We start from the raw sequence: 17708 nt of genomic DNA on the forward strand, positions 1-17708 counted from the left end.
CTTGTTATATGACATAACCTTTTCAGTTAGATATTAAAAAATAACCTCAGAGGACTCAATTTTTTTCTGCTTTCATCCACTGGCCAAAATGGTACAAAGATATTTTTACTGTAGAGAAAATACATGGAATACACAGAAGTCTATGGCCAGTTGGTTAGGGAGCCACAGACTGAACACTCCTGGTCTAGATCATGGTTGGTCTTATGGTCACTACTGTTACTGAGTCAATTACAGATACAGAAAAACAGTGTTTCTCAACTCCCGTGCCTAGATGCCACTAACATGTCACCTATTAGAGAGGACCTTTCACTACTTGGGTGTTTTTCACAAAAACGTGCATTCCCTATTAAATAACAATTCTGGTGCCGATGCAGGAAGTCACAGACAGCTCGAGAAGAAGAGGCGGCACAGTATTTTATTGTTATTACTATTTGGCTACAGAAACTTTATTTTAGTAATAGTATTAGTATTAATAAGGTGTCATCATGCTGTACCTCCAAGCCAATCCCGCATGACGATGAAATGGGCTAATCTCAGATATCTGTTATATATACAGTAAATTTCCCGATGAGCAGGCAATCTTACAGTACAATAAAAAACAATCATTGGATTTTCTGCACTTCTCTATGTTTGATGGTCACCATGCAAAAACAAAAAAAAAACACCCTGCTTTCGATAATTGGCAGGGGATTCCTCTTAGGTTTAGTCAACATTTCAAGTTTCTTTGTCCGCCTCTCTCATCAGTGCTACACAAAATTCTACAGTCAGTTCTTTTCTATCACTATATTTCAGCTTCTATCCTAGTAACAGCCTGGACAAAGTGGTAGTTTCTCTTCAATGGACCATTCATCAGATGGATGACTTCTAAGGTGTAATAGTGAACATCCAAAAGAAAGATCATTTAGATTTAGCTTAGATGGCTTTCCTTCTAGATGCTGACTTGTACATGGAAACATGATTTTATCTCTATATCCAAGGGCATGTGCATACAATATCTTCTTTAGGTGGAAAACCAGCTGAAAAATCTATCAACCACCGTCCAAAAGAATGCAATTCTATGTAAAAAAAACAACTTGTTGTACATATGTTCAGGCTTTTAAACGTCTTTTAACCACTTTATGTTTCTAAAAACGCAAAGCGTTTAAAATAAGTGACGTTCATTCTTCTGGAATTTTCTGCCCGGCCGACGCTCTGTACTTTATGATACAAGTCAATGAGAAGGCTCAAAGGACGCCTGGAAGACAACTGGACATTTTTTGAGCCTTTTGCTATCGTTTTTTTTGCTTTAAAAAAATGCTTTTTCATTATTCAATTGTAAAGTGCTGCGGTATATGTTGGCGGTATATAAATAAAATTATTAATATTATTATTATTATTATTACTCAACAGAGTGAGAAAAATGACAGTAAAAAATACTTCACAAAAATGATGGGAATATTCTCAAAAAAAACACCGGTGGCTGAAACAGAAAATGACACAAAAGACGCTTCAGTAAAAAAAAATAATTCAAGTTTCCTGAATCATCTCCTGCTTGAAAAACTTGTTTGGTTTGCCTCATTTTAAAAGACGTCATGTGCACATAGCCTAACACAACTTATTTCTTCTGTACATGGATTTTGTTATGTCTACTGAGATGTGAAGAAAGTCTAAACCGCTTCCTGCACAAAGAGCACTCGTAAGGTTTTTCTCCAGTGTGGATTCTTCGATGGGCCGCCCGTTTGGACTGACTTATGAAACACTTGCCACATTCTAGACAAGCAAACGGCTTCTCCCCTGTGTGACTTCGCTGGTGTATAACAAGGGAAGACTTGTGTCTTAGACATTTGCCACATTCGGAACATATGTATAGCTTGATCTCCTTGTCCATTATCTGGTGAGTTCTCTTATGTGTGGCAAATGAGAACTTATCCATGAAACACATCCCACAAAGGGAACAAATGTGTTCCTTCACTTCTTTATGGATCTTCTTGTGTTTAAGCAGAGTTGATTTCCCAGCGAAACACTTTCCACATTCAGGACATAGATAGGGTTTTTCTCCTGTGTGGATTCTTACATGCTCTGTCAATGATGACTTCATACTAAAACATTTTCCGCATTCACTGCATTTATAAGGTCTCTCTCCCGTGTGGATTCTCCTGTGGGCAACAAGCTCAGCATTTGATGATAAGCCTTTTCCACATTCAGTACATTCAAATGGCTTCTCGCCTGTATGAGTCCTTAGATGCTTCACAAGTTGAGCATTGATGGCAAAACATCTCCCACATTCTGAACATCTGAAAGGTTTCTCCCCTGTATGAGATCGTTGATGGATGATGAGTAAAGAATTGCTTGAAAAACACTTTCTGCATTCAGAGCACTCGTGGATTTTATCTCTCATTTCATTTTTCCTGGTCTCAGAAGGTTCAAGGAAATTATTAAGCTGCTCACTACATTCAGAGCTAAGATAATGATGTTCTCTGGAATGAATCATCTTGTGTTGAGAGAGTGAAGACTTAGAACCAAAAAGTGCTCCACACTCGAAACATTGAAAAGGTTTCCCTCCAGTGTGCTCCATCAGATGGACCAGAAGTGATGACCTATCCATAAAATCTATTCCACACTCTGAGCAGATAAAAGTGTTCTGTCCTGTGTGAATTCTTTGATGATTGACTAACTTAACCTTCTCTGAAAATTGTTTTCCACATTCAAAACAGCAGTATGCCTTCTCTCCCATGTGTGTTTTTTGGTGCCGGATTAACTTCCAATTCTCAAGGAATCTTTTATCACATTGTGAACATGCATATGGCTTCTCCCCAGTGTGACACTTTATATGACGGACTAATTTCCCTTTTTCAAGGAATTGCTTGCCACATTCCGAGCACTGGAAAGGTCGTTCATTGCAGTGAATTTTCCCCTGATGGACTATGTTGTCCTTTTCAGCAGAGTTGTAGGACTTCTGTCTATAGTGTAATCTCTGATGGATGAGAAGCTGAGAACTGCTTAGGAAATACTCATCACATTCAGTACATTCATACAGTTTCTGGCTCATAGGAGCTCTTTGATACTTGGGAAACTGGTTATAGCCCATGTTATAGGCTAACTCGTCAAATGAGATTGATTCCATGCTTATATGAGTAGATAGATAGGGTTGTGTTCTGTCTGTTGGAGTATATAAGCCATTGTTGAAATGCTCTTCTTCTTCCCATGAGACTAGTTCCTCCTTCATGTGGTTAGATGGATATTGTACATCATCTGTAGGTATGTAAATAAGATTTTCTTCATCCCATGATGATTCTTCCTTGATATGGATAGATGGATAACCAGAGGTATGAATATAAACATCTGAGAGGCTGTCTTGACTTGAAATGGATTCCTCCATACTAGATAGGTTCTGTATATGTGTGGGTATATGAAGGCTGTTATCTATGAAACATGAGGCTGTTTCTTTTTTCCTAAGAGAAGGTGGACATAGTTGTGCATCATCAGTGAATATATAATTGGTACTAAGATGTTCTTGACCACTCGATCGTATATGATCAGAATCAGAAGAATGTCCTTCCTCTAGTATTATCGTTTTAGGCTTCTGGTTTGGTTTTAATGATCTGATCGGCTTCTTTATTGACTTTGAAGAAGAGATGAAGTCATGAAGTCCTTTAGAAGACTTTTTATTCCCAGAAATATCTAAAAAAAAAAAACAAAAAAAAAACAAGAACAAACATTAATATATTTCTATGTCTTCAAATAAAAACAAAACATCATTGAGGGTGCCTGTGGCTGGGTTTTCTCCAAGTTATACAGTGAAAAATATAAGAAAGGTGTTGTGTTTTCTGGGAGATGGACATGAAGGACTCCATTGTTCTTTTACAAACCAAGCTATAATACCCAATGTACATTATTTAATGCAGTTCTACAAATCAGAGATGGACTTCCTCTTACCCGGTGATGTTGGGGGCTGGTGGGGAATCTCCATTATGATATTCTTGTACAGATCCTTGTGTCCTTCAATGTACCCCCACTCCTCCATGGAGAAATGGACAGTGACATCCTGACACCTTATAGGAACCTAACACACAATGATACAGTCATCATCCAGATACATTAACCCTTGTGTTACTGTACAATATCCCATTATATCCAAACAGTGCTCACCTCTGCAGTCAGCAGCTCAATAATCTTGTTGGTGAGGTCCAGGATTTTCTGCTCATTGCTTTTCTTATGTAATGGCAAGTCAGATGAAGCCTCCTTTATGGGGGTCACGCACTCACCAGATGTCTTCTTCACTACAGTGCAGTCCTACATGTGGAGAGACCCATCATCACTACATACATTAGAAATGTCATGTGCTTGGTAAAATTAGGATTCCCAGAATGCCTCACCTCACCAGTCAGCAAGCAGATCATTTCTAGGGTGAGGTGCAGAATCTTGTTAGTCATCTCTTCCTCAAATTCGTCCATTATTTGTGCTTGGCGACACTGTATTAGAAATTTCACCAGGTGTCAGAGGTGTAACTAGAAGCGTCTAGACCCCAATACAAATTCTATATCCACCTCCCCCAGCAGCCCATTTATAATTCTGGGGTCTTCTTATATGGCAAAGGGGACTTGTAACTTCCACAGACAGCAGGGCCTAAACTAACATTTCTCCAGGGAGATCTGCTCACTGCACTGACAACTACATCTCCCAGCATGCTTTGTTGTGGGAGAATCATTCAATATATTGTATGCGCAGTGATTGGGACATGCATTGCTGGGCTGAGGTGTAGAGGACAGCACATACAAGGGTCGATTATTACAGACTAAGTGATTATAAGGAAGGGCTCTGACAGCTACGGACCATGGTGTGAGCACTGACAATCACCCACTTACTGATCTCTGTGTCACTGCGGGAAGAGGAAGCCTGAGAATGACTGCTACCCAGATCCCTGCTGGGTGGGGAGAGACCAGAGATGACCCTAACCCCTAATTCACACAATGAATGAGACACCCCGGCCACCAGAGATTTCCCCAAAATGCAATATAATTAACCCCTAAAGATGACACAGGAAACCCTGGAGGACACTTCTAATAACCCCTAAGCCTCCAGGGAACATGCAATTCACTCCTGAGCCCACAGAGGTATTATGGGAACTGTAAAACCCTTTGTAATCCTTTTAGTGTCCAGATGCCCTGCTGCATGCACAATCTGGGCCATCGGTGAGTGGTCAGGGCTAGTAACTGGGTCACCAGGGACACCATGAGTGGGCTCTAATCCACAGCAGGGGATTGGGGGCATTGCAGGCGACCACCCTGTAACCAGCCCCAGACATTCACTTGTCTGTATAGGGGGCCTCCCACCTGTAATTCATTATGGCCAGCACTGAGCCCCCTCTTCCCTATGTGCTGCAGCCTGCTGGGCATCCATATAATAAAGATGAGCCCCCCTCCTATTCTTGTTTCTTACCTTGTATCCTGCAAAGTAATGAATCCACACAACAAAAAATATCTCCCCTCAAACTGGATGTGGACATCAGGAAGCACAGGGGATTCTGGGAGCCTCCTATGGACATACTATGAGCCACAAGAAAATGGCCACCTCTCCCCCAAGCATCATGGCCCCATAGACAATAACAGGGGACGACATTGATGATGTCAAGTCATGTGATCGGTCACTGAGGTGGGCAGTGCTGGGATCTCACTCCGGGCTGCCGGTGCTGTCATGTGCAGAGCTCCACGGGGCAGCTCTCACAATCACAGCTCTTTGTTCTGTACGAGTATACCGGCACCGTGCGTGTAGTGGGGCAGTGTGTCTGTGCCGCCAGGAGCCGGACTGGGCCTGTGCGTCACGCGGCAGAGCTGGGTCTGTGGTACCGGTGCGTCACGCGGCAGAGCCGGGTCTGTGGTACCGGTGCGTCACGCGGCAGAGCCGGGTCTGTGGTACCGGTGCGTCACGCGGCAGAGCCGGGTCTGTGGTACCGGTGCGTCACGCGGCAGAGCCGGGTCTGTGGTACCGGTGCGTCACGCGGCAGAGTCGGGTCTGTGGTACCGGTGCGTCACGCGGCAGAGCCGGGTCTGTGCCGGTGGGTAACAGTATCATGGCGTTACAGCGGCGCTGGTCTACAGGCAGCTGTGCTGTCCGCACACAGGGAGCCATCACTGAGCTATTAACCCTTTAGCCACCAGTGCGTACTGGTAAATGACCAGACACTTTTTAGCTACCTTATTTAATGGGCTACCATTTTTGTGACACACAGGGTTTGTTTTCATAACCATACACACACAATGTATATAGATAGGAGAGATATGTGTATATTTATATGGATTTGTATGGATGTGCGTGCATGCACAAATTGTATGTATATACACACACGTGCATATAGTTATATATTGATATGCACATATGTATGCGCACATCAATAACTGTATACACACATATGTATACACACACATACTGTATATATACCCACACATGTGTATATATATATATATTACAGTATGTGTGTGTATACATATGTGTGTATATAGTTATTGATGTGCGCATACATATGTACATATCTATATATAACTATATGCACACCTGTGTGTGTGTGTGTGTGTGTATATATATGTGTGTGTGTGTGTTTAGCTTTATTAGAGGTAAACACTACATATAGCAAGAATAAAAAAAAAATATATTTTTATTTTAGACTACTTAAACTAGGTTGTCTGAACATACCCGAAGTGGATCCGGTCCAAAATCCATATAGAAAACTCCATGTGAACATTCTCTTAAAGAAGTTTTCTATGCCTTTCTTTTTTAAGCTGTACCCTTATACTAGGCCATCAGTATCAGGCAAGTGGGGACTCTCCAGCTGACTGCAGGGGTATAGCACTCGCCATACTTTTGGTAGTGTCGGTGTCTGGTCTTACTATTTAGAGCAGCTCAGTCTTATTGGATGCTCCTAAAAGAGCGGAGCTGTGCCTGCTACACAACATAGGGGTTGGACCCCGCCAATCTGATATTGCAGAATATTTAGACTATCCTTTCATCTGAATGGGGCGTGATGTCATCCGTGCATATGCTTTAGAAACGCCATTCACATGTAGGGAGTGCGTTTTGTGCAGGGTGTGACTATATCCTTAGGCCATGTTCACAGTATCAGGATTTGGTAAGTTTTTTTTACCTCAGTATTATAAGCCAGAACCAGGATTGGGTGATAAATACAGAAGTGGTGACGTGTTTCTATTATACTTCTCCTCTGTTTCACTCCTGGTTTTGGCCGAAAAATACTGAGGTAAAATACTGACCAAATACTGAATGCGTGAACGTGGCCTTAGGAGGACAACTGTACGGTCACCATTACTAGAAAGACCATGCACTACAACTGTTAAAGGGATCGTCTGAGCTGCAATAAACTGCAGTAACTCTGTCGCACACTGTCATGATCCCCCTGTGTGTCACCGCTTGTGGGCAGTCACATGATGCATGTGTGTGATTTGCATACCTGTGTCATGTGATGCGGCTCCTCTCACTTCAGAGATTGATGAGATAGTCAGTTTGACTACAAGAAGGCAAATCACACTTAGGCTGTGTGCCCACGTAGCGTTTTTCAAGCGTATATGCTGCGGAATTTCCGCAGCGTAAACGCTTGAAAAACGCATGTATATCCGCACCCCATGGTCCCCAATGGCATTCCGCAATGTCAATGCCCATGCTGCGGATTTTTCCGCAGCGTATATGCTGCGGTCAAAAATCCGCAGCATGTTCATTAATTTTGCGGAAGCGCAGCGGAATCAATGTGCGGATGGTACCCAAGTCTGGATGAGAGGAGACTCTCATCCAGACCTGGGTAACAAAGAACCTGTAAAAAAAAGAATAAAATAAAGTTTATACTTATCTTCTGATGTTTTCCCTCCGTCGCGCTGTTGTCTGAAGGACCTGCCACGTCATTGAGTCATGTGACCCACCACATGACTCAATGACGTCACCGCAGGTCCTGCACACAACAGCGTGAGCCGCTCAAGCCTCCGGACGGGGCAGAGAATGCATCAGAAGGTGAGTATAAAGTTTATTTTTTTATTTTTTACCATTCTGAACAAGTTGTCAAGCACTTTTCCAAGTGATGCTTGGAGAAGTGCTTGATAACACGCATGCGGAAATGCATGCAAAGACGCCTCACAAACGCTTCTACCTGGCGGGAAAACCGCATGTAATATCCGCATGCGATTTTCCTGCCAGGGAGAAGCGTAAAAAATATGCTTCAGGTCCGCAACGTGGGCACATAGCCTTAAGGCTATGTGCCCATGATGCAGAAATGCTCCGGATTTTTCCTGAGCGTTTCTGCATCTCCCTGGCAGAAAAAACGCATGCGGATTGTACATGGGTTTTCCTGCCAGGGACATACGGATGTGAAGCGTTCTTCTCATGCATTTCCGCATGCCGGTTGACAAGCGCTTTTCCAAGCCATTTTAGCATCACTTGGAAAGTGCTTGACAACTAGGTCACACTATATAAATCCATGCAACCGGCATGGATTTATATAGTGTGACCGAAAGAATGTAAAAAAATAAATATATACTTACCTTCTGATGGCCCCCGGTGTCCTTGTCTCGGCTTGCCGGCAGCTCACGGTAGATTTAAGGACCTGCCGACGTCAGTGGTCGCGTGACCCATCACATGACTATGACGTCAGCGCAGGTCCTTCAGTCTACCGCGAGCTGCCGGCAAGCCGAGACAAGGACACCGGGGGCCATCAGAAGGTAAGTATATATTTATTTTCTTTTATTCTTTTTTTTACAGGTACTATGGTACCCGAGTCTGGAGGAGAGTCTCCTGTACTCCACACCCGGGTACCATCCGCACATTGAAACGCATGGATTCTGCATGTGTGACACCCCAGGGGTCTGGTTGCCACAGTGATAGAGATATTACGTCTGAGAGCAGGTGGGAGGTCTCTTGGTCAGGGATCCTATGCATGCCACACCTCCTGCCCAGTCCTGGGAGGGGAAGAACTTCCTCTATATAAACCTAGGGCTGAGGCAGGGTTAGTGTGTAGAGAAGAAGTAGAGACAGAAGAGAAGCAGATATAGGAAAAGAACATCAGGAGCTCTGTGGGAGCAGTGCTATAAGGAGTCAGGGGCTGGCAGCTGCAGAGCTCGCCATGACAGGGAAGCTATCACCGGACCCGGAGTTCGAGGCTGTGGGGACTAATCTTTACCCAGCAGCAGAAACCGCCCGGCAGGGGATTTCAGGCCCTCTGGCCAAGAAACCCGAAGGCACGGTCACACGCGTGGGACCAGCACCGCCGTCGTGGAGCGGACGCCACTAGAAGGCCCCGAGTCACCGGCCATACGGGTGAGCACCACACGGTACACTCAGGGACGTGGGCTACTTATACCCGCCTCTAGCAAGGTAGCCAGAAGAGTACAGTCAGTTTGGGAGGCCTACAACTCCGCCTGGCCAGGGGAGATCCCATCTGCTCAAGGACTGACCAGGCCCCGATCGCTAGCCAGTACTCCGGGAGGGTCTATCTTTATCACCAGTAAAGACCCTGAACTACACCGCATCGTCTCTGAGTGATTCCTGCTACCCCCATCATCCACGTCGGCTGCCCTGAGGCCATACCCCTCCCGTTGGGGGTGATACTATCACGCTGCACAATCCTACCACCGGCCTCAGCGGTCTGCCCTGCAGCAGCAGCTCCTTCGCTGCATTCAACGGGTGGCGTAGTCGTCCAACATCTACCGCTAATGCAACGCCACTTAGTCTGACTCCCTGGGCACGGACCGGGTCACCGCCACGAGACTACAACCCTCAACAGATCCGGCTCCGGGTAAACTCCTGCATGCGCAACGCTGTGCGACACAGGCCCAGGGGTGCGTCACATGTATAACTCCAAGTTAATCAAACTTCTGTGAAATCAAACTGTCCACTTAGGAATCAACACTGATTGACAATCAATTACACATGCTGTTGTGCAAATGGAATAGACAATAAATGGAAATTATCAAGACACCCTCAATAAAGGAGTGGTTCTGAAGGTGGTGACCATAGACCAATCTCAGTACCAATGCTTTCTGGCTGATGTTTTGGTCACTTTTGAATGTTGGTTGTGCTTTCACACTCGTGGTAGCATGAGACAGACTCTACAACCCACAGATGGGGGTTGTGCTCACAGCCCAACACCGTGCAGGACGCTTTGCATTTGCCACAGAACACCAGGATTGGCAAAGTCGCCACTGGCGCCCTGTGCTCTTCACAGATGAAAGCAGGTTCACACTGAGCACATGTGACAGAGTCTGGAGACGCCGTGGAGAGTGATCTGTTGCCTGCAACATCCTTCAGCATGACCAGTTTGGCAGTGGGTCAGTAATGGTGTGGGATGGCATTTCTTTGGAGGGCCGCACAGCCCTCCATGTGCTCGCCAGAGGTATCCTGACAGCCATTAGGTACCGAGATGAGGTCCTCAGACCTCTTGTGAGATGATATGCTGGTGCGGTTGGCCCTGGGTTCCTCCTAATGCAGGACAATGCCAGACCTCATGTGGCTGGAGTGTGTTAGCAGTTCCCGCAGGATGAAGACATTGAAGCTATGGACTAGCCCGCCCGTTCCCCAGACCTGAATCCGATTGAGCACATCTGGGATATCATGTCTCGCTCCATCCACCAACGTCACGTTGCACCACAGACTGTCCAGGAGTTGGCGGATGCTTTAGTCTAGGGCTGGGAGGAGGTCCCACAGGAGACCATCTGCAACCTCATCAGCAGCATGCCCAGACGTTGTAGGGAGGTCAAACAGGCACGTGGAGGCCACACACAATACTGAACCTCATTCTGACTTGTTTTAAGGACATTACATCAAAGTTCGATCCACCTGTAGCGTGTTTTTCCACTTTAATTTTGGGGATGACTCCAAATCCAGGCCCCTATTGGTTAATACATTTGATTTCCATTGATGATTTTTGTGTGATTTTGTTGTCAGCACATTCAACTTTGTACAATACAAAGTATTCAATGAGAATATTTCATTCATTCAGATCTAGGATGTGTTATTTGAGTGTTCCCTTTATTTTTTTGAGCAGTGTAGTTAGTATCTGCCTCCGATCACTGCTGTTACCCTCATAAATGCAGCTGTCAATGGCATTTAAGCACCAGAATCAGGCCTCTGTAATTAGGGGCAGCCATTGGCTTGCTATGACAGCACCCCCTCCCCCCCTGCCCGTGCCTGTCATGTGATTGCTTCAGTGACATCCAGCCAGTGGTCGGGATTTTTTTTTTTACTATGGTATTGCTGTATGTAGCAAAAGTGATCAGATGATCAAAGGTTCAAATACTCTATGGGAACTAACAAAGTGAAAAGTTCACAAAAAAAATATTTTAAAAATTGAAATCACCCCTCTTTTTCCCAGTTGACAATAAAGAAATATAAAAATATCATTATTTGGTATCAACATGTTCAGAAAAGTCCAATATATCAAAACATAAAATTAATTAACCCAATCAGTATAAATTGTAAAGAGAAAAAAAAATCGGTGTCATTCAAAAGTATAACTAGTCCCACAAATTAAAAAAAAATAAAAAATAAGTTATGGCTTTTGAAAGAAGGAAAGGGAAAAAAAATGAAAGAACAATATGAAAAATTGCTTGGCCCTTAAAAGGAACCTGTCACCAGGTTTGTTCCATATGAGATACGGCCAGCACCTTTCAGCCCTGATATACAGCATTCTAATGTACTGTATATGCCCCCAATCCGTCCTGCAAGACAAGAAAAAGACCTTCTACATTACTCCCCTACAGGGTGGTTGGGTCCGATAGGTGTCGCTGGTCTTGATCCGACGCCTCCTCTCTTCTTGCTATGCCGTCCTCCTTCTGTGCTTCGTGTGGCTGACGCGTCCTACATTATCCACACAGTGTCCCTGGCATCACGCTCCTGCGCAGGCGTACTTCTCTGCCCTGACCAGGGCAGAGTAAAGTACTTAAGTGCGCATGTGCCGGGGCTCTTAAGACCTTTCCTGGCGCTTGTGTACTGCAGTACTTTGCTCTGCCCTTGACAGGGCAGAGAGACGTATGCCTGCGCAGGAGTGCGATGTCGGGGACAAAGCACAGTAGGAGGACAGCATCAGAAGAAGGGAGGCACCGGACTGCCCCGTAGGTGAGTATTATAAAAGGTGCTTTTCTTGTCTTGCAAGCCGGATAGGGGGCATACAGTGTGGAAAAGAGCTGTCTAAGGACACCAGGGACAAAACTAGACCCGTGCAAGGATGGCATGGGCTACAGGACAATAGGCAAGCAGCTTGGTGAAAAGGCAACAACTGTTGGCACAAATATTAAAAAAGGAATAAACGCATGACGACTGTCAATTAGAGATGAGCGGTGTTCGACTAGAACTGTTCGCCAATCTCAAATTCGAGCTGTTTTTGGCGGTGTTCAAGCCGTTCGACGAACCCGAACGATTTGCAAAAAATTCGGCTGTTCGAGGTTATGTTCGATAACTGTTCGTGCACCAAAAGCGTGTCCTGCATGTCTGTTTCTATTTAGAGCGCCAATCATGCAGGGATTGTCTGCCACTCACTGTAATGCCACAGCCATGGTGGTTGTGGCATTAGAGTGATTGCCCAAATCGATGGGAACAGTGTTCACAGTGAAACATGAAAAGCTAGCAATTCAGCAGCGGCAAACACCAGTACCCGACAATTTAGAACAGAAAGAATAGAGAATCACACATAGATTAGATAGATAGAAACATGTCAGTCACATATATAAGAAGTACAGTGACAGTGTTGATTACTGTACTTGCCATTTAGTGTAAAGGATTTATTAAAAAAAATATTAGGGTTTTCATGCACCGTCTCTTTAAAAAAGCCCGCCGGCAATTCAGCAGCGGTACCCGACAATTTAGAATGGAAGGAATAGAGCATCACACATAGATTAGATAGATAGAAACATGTCAGTCACATATATATGAAGTACAGTGACAGTGTTGCTTACTGTACTTGCCATTTAGTGTAAAGGATTTATTTAAAAAAATATTAGTGTTTTCATGCACCGTCTCTTTAAAAAAGCCGGCCGGCAATTCAGCTGCGGTACCCGACAATTTATAACAGACAGAATAGAGCTTCACACATAGATTAGATAGATAGAAACATGTCAGTCACATATATATGAAGTACAGTGGCAGTGTTGATTACTGTACTTGTCATTTAGTGTTAAAATAAAGGATTTATTTTAAAAAAAATTGGCGTGGGGTTCCCCATAATTTTAGGCTCTAGCGGAGGTTAAGCAGACAGCTGGGGCAGATGTTTGAAGCCTGGGAAGGGGTAATACCCACGGAGCTTCCCAGGCTACTAATATCAGCCCCCAGCTGAATGCCTAGCCTTTACTAGCTATTAAAATGGGGGACCCCCCAAAAAATTGACGTGGGGTCCCCCCTATTTTAATAGCTAGCAAAGGCTAGTCAGACAGCTGGGGGCTGATATTAATAGCCCAGGAAGGGTGCCATGAATATTGGCCCCCTCCCAGGCTAGAAAAACAAGCCTTCAGCCGCCCCAGAAATGGCACATCCATAGGATGCGCCAATTCTGGCACTTAGCCTCGCTCTTCCCACTGCCCTGTAGCGGTGGCAGTGGGGTAATAGGGCTGGGGTTGATGTCAGCTTATAATGCCAGCTGACATCAAGCCCAGGTTAGTAATGGAGAGGCGTCTATAAGACACCCCCATTACTAACCCCATAGTCAAAGTTAAAAAAAAACACAAACACCCAGAATAAAGTCCTTTAATTGAAATAAAGACACAATTCTTTATTGTTCTAAATTAAACCATACTTACCATCACGCCCATTCCAGCTGAAGCCAACGATCTCCTGCAATAAAAGAAAAATAATAAAGCAACATCATCCTTACCTCTCCATGGTTCCCACGACAGCTTCAGCTCTGCTACATTGAGATGACAGGCTGGACCGCAGCAGAAAGCTGCCATCCAGCCTGTCATCCCGCAGACACTGAGAAGCGCAGGCTTGCTTGCGCTCCTCAGCGTCTCTCTGTGACGGCATCCAGATGAGCCGAGTTCATGTCCAATGAACTCGGCTCACCTCATGCACGTCACTGACAGCGTGGGAAAATTCTCACGCTGAAGCGCTGAGTGCAGAAGAATTCTCCCACGCTGTCAGTGACGTGCATGAGGTGAGCTCATGTCCAATGAACTCAGCTCACCTCATGCACGTCACTGACAGCGTGGGAAAATTCTCCTGCACTCAGCGCTTCAGCGTGAGAATTCTCCCACGCTGAAGCGCTGAGTGCAGGAGAATTTTCCCACGCTGTCAGTGACGTGCATGAGGTGAGCCGAGTTCATTGGACATTAACTCGGCTCATCTGGATGCCGTCACAGCGAGACACTGTGGAGCACAAGCAAGCCTGCGCTTCTCAGTGTCTGCGGGATGACAGGCTGGATGGCAGCGTTCTGCTGCGGTCCAGCCTGTCATCTCGATGTAGCAGAGCTGAAGCTGTCATGGGAACCATGGAAAGGTAAGGATGATGTTGCTTTATTATTTTTCTTTTATTTCAGGAGATCGTTGGCTTCAGCTGGAATGGGCGTGACGGTAAGTATGGTTTAATTTAGAACAATAAAGAATTGTGTGTTTATTTCAATTAAAGGACTTTTTTCTGGGTGTTGTGTTTTTTTTAAATACTTTACTAGAAATTGATGGTGGTCATGTCTAATATTGGCGTGACCCCATGAATTTCGGGCTTAGGGCCAGCTGATAATGCCAAGCTGGCCCTAACCCCTTTATTACCCAGTGAGCCACCGCAACAGGGCCCTGGATGAGTTGGGTACAGCGCCAGAAGATGGCGCTTCTATGAACGCGCCATTTTCCGGGGTGGCTTCGGACTGCAATTTGCAGCGGGGGTGGCCTAGAAAGCTTGGGCCTCCCTGGGCTGCGGATTCCAGCCCCCAGCTGCCTAGTTGTACCTGGCTGGACACAAAAACAGGGCGAAGCCCCACGTCAATTTTCTTTAAATTATTTCATGAAATAATTAAGAAAAAAAGGGCTTCCCTATATTGTTGTGTCCGGCCAGGTACAAATAGGCAGCTGGTGGTTGGGGGCAGCCCGTTCCTGCCTGCTGTACCTGGCTGGACACAAATATAGTGCGAAGTCCCACGTCAATTTTTTTTTAATTATTTCATGAAATAATTTAAAAAAAAAGGGCTTCCCTATATTGTTGTGTCCGGCCAGGTACAAATAGGCAGCTGGTGGTTGGGGGCAGCCCGTTCCTGCCTGCTGTACCTGGCTGGACACAAATATAGTGCGAAGCCCCACGTCAATTATTTTTTAATTATTTCATGAATTTCCTGAAATAATTTAAAAAAATTGAAGTGGGGCTTCGCACTATATTGGACATGACCTCACCTCATGCACGTCACTGACAGCGTTGGAAAATTCTCCTGCACTCAGCGCTTCAGCGTGAGAATATTCCCACGCTGTCAGTGACGTGCATGAGGTGAGTTCATGTCCAATGATCTCAGCTCACCTCATGCACGTCACTGACAGCGTGGGAAAATTCTCCTGCACTCAGCGCTTCAGCGTGAGAATTCTCCCACGCTGAAGCGCTGAGTGCAGGAGAATTTTCCCACGCTGTCAGTGACGTGCATGAGGTGAGCCGAGTTCATTGAACATGACCTCGGCTCATCTGGATGCCGTCACAGCGAGACACTGAGGAGCGCAAGCAAGCCTGTTCTTCTCAGTGTCTGCGGGTTGACAGGCTGGATGGCAGCGTTCTGCTGCGGTCCAGCCTGTCATCTCGATGTAGCAGAGCTGGAGCTGTCCTGGGAACCATCGAAAGGTAAGGATGATGTTGGTTTATTATTTTATTTTTATTGCAGGAGATCGTTGGCTTCAGCTGGAATGGGTGTGACGGTAAGTATGGTTTAATTTAGAACAATAAAGAATTGTGTGTTTATTTCAATTGAAGGATTTTATTCTGGGTGTTTGTGTTTTTTTTAACTTTCACTATGGGGTTAGTAATGGGGGTGTCTTATAGATGACTCTCCATTACTAACCTGGGCTTGATGTCAGCTGGCATTATAAGGTGACATCAACCCCAGCCCTATTACCCCACTGCCACCGCTACAGGGCAGTGGGAAGAGCGAGGCTAAGTGCCAGAATTGGCGCATCCTATGGATGCGCCATTTCTGGGGCGGCTGACGGCTGGTGTTTCTAGCCTGGGAGGGGGCCAATATTCATGGCACCCTTCCTGGGCTATTAATATCAGCCCCCAGCTGTCTGCCTAGCCTTTGCTAGCTATTAAAATAGGGGGGACCCCACGTCATTTTTTTGGGGGGGTCCCCCATTTTAATAGCTAGTAAAGGCTAGGTATTCAGCTGGGGGCTGATATTAGAAGCCTGGGAAGCTCCATGGGTATTACCCCCTTCCCAGGCTTCAAACATCTGCCCCAGCCGTCTGCTTAACCTCCGCTAGAGACTAAAATTACGAGGAACCCCACGCCAATTTTTTTTTTAATAAATCCTTTATTTTAACACTAAATGACAAGTACAGTAACCAACACTGTCACTGTACTTCATATATATGTGACTGACATGTTTCTATCTATCTAATCTATGTGTGAAGCTCTATTCTGTCTGTTATAAATTGTCGGGTACCGCTGCTGAATTGCCTGCCGGCTTTTTTAAAGAGACGGTGCATGAAAGCACTAATATTTTTTTTAATAAATCCTTTACACTAAATGACAAGTACAGTAAGCAACACTGTCACTGTGCTTCTTATACGTGTGACTGACATGTTTCTATCTATCTAATCTATGTGTGATGCTCTATTCCTTCTTGTCTAAATTGTCGGGTACCGGTGTATGCCGCTGCTGAATTTGCCGGCCGGCTTTTTTAAAGAGAGTGTCTTCTGAGCAGTTTGTCAGCTTTTGGACACCTTTGAAGGTGTTTTCTATGTGTTTCTATGTGTTTTTGTTTGCCTGCCATTGGTTTTAACGGTGTTCGACGAACAGTTCGACGAACAGTTCCTCGAACATCCCGGAGTTCGACGAACCGAACCCGAACACTACGGGGGTGGCTCAACACTACTGTCAATCTTCCTCGTTCTGGGGCTTCATGTAAGTTCTCGCCTCGTGGGGTAAGAATGATTCTGAGAAAGGTCAGGAATCAGCCCAGAACTACACAGGAGGACCTGGTCAATGACCTGAAGAGAGCTGGTCTCAAACATTACTGTTAGTAACACACTACACAGTCATGGATTAAAATCCAGCAGAGCATGCAAGGTCCCCCTGCTCCCGCCAGCACATATCCAGGCCCATTTGAAGTTCTCCAATGGCCATCTGGATGATCTAGAGGAGGCATGGAAGAAGGTGATTTGGTCAGGTGAGACCAAAATAGAACTTTTTGGTGTCAACTCCTTTTGCCGTATTTGGAAGAAGAAGAAGGATGAGTACAACCCCAAGAACACCATCCAACCGTGAAGCATGGTAGGGGAAACATCATACTTTGGGGGTGCTTTTCTGCAAAGGGGACTGGATGACTGCACCGTATTGAAGGGAAGATGGATGCGGTCATGTATTGCGAGATTTTGGCCAACAACCTCCTTCCCTCAGTAAGAGTATTGAAGATGGGTTGTGGCTCGGTCTTCCAACATGACAATGATCCGAAACACACAGCCAGGGCAACTAAGGAGTGGCTCTGTAAGAATAATTTCAAGGTCCCTGGAGTGGCCTGACCAGTCTCCAGACCTGAACCCAGCGACAGCCCCAAAACCTGAAA

The 17708-nt window shown here is 45.3% G+C and overlaps 1 protein-coding gene across 1 annotated transcript; it reads right to left on the reverse strand.

Moving 5' to 3' along the window:
• Positions 1–416: 416 nt before the first annotated feature.
• LOC141273059 (uncharacterized) lies at positions 417–5840 on the reverse strand. The gene is made up of 5 exons (XM_073684397.1): positions 5419–5840; positions 4356–4451; positions 4129–4272; positions 3916–4042; positions 417–3660 (listed from the first exon to the last, which is right to left on the reverse strand). The coding sequence occupies exons 2-5, from the start codon at positions 4431–4433 to the stop codon at positions 1595–1597; spliced, it is 2415 nt and encodes an 804-aa protein (XP_073540498.1). The 5' UTR covers positions 4434–4451; positions 5419–5840; the 3' UTR covers positions 417–1594.
• Between the last annotated feature and the right edge of the window lie 11868 nt (positions 5841–17708).

The sequence above is a fragment of the Phyllobates terribilis genome, unplaced genomic scaffold (assembly GCF_046119375.1).
Source record: "Phyllobates terribilis strain yellow unplaced genomic scaffold, ASM4611937v1 Scaffold_5__5_contigs__length_657084704, whole genome shotgun sequence".
Classification (NCBI taxonomy): Eukaryota; Metazoa; Chordata; class Amphibia; order Anura; family Dendrobatidae; genus Phyllobates; species Phyllobates terribilis.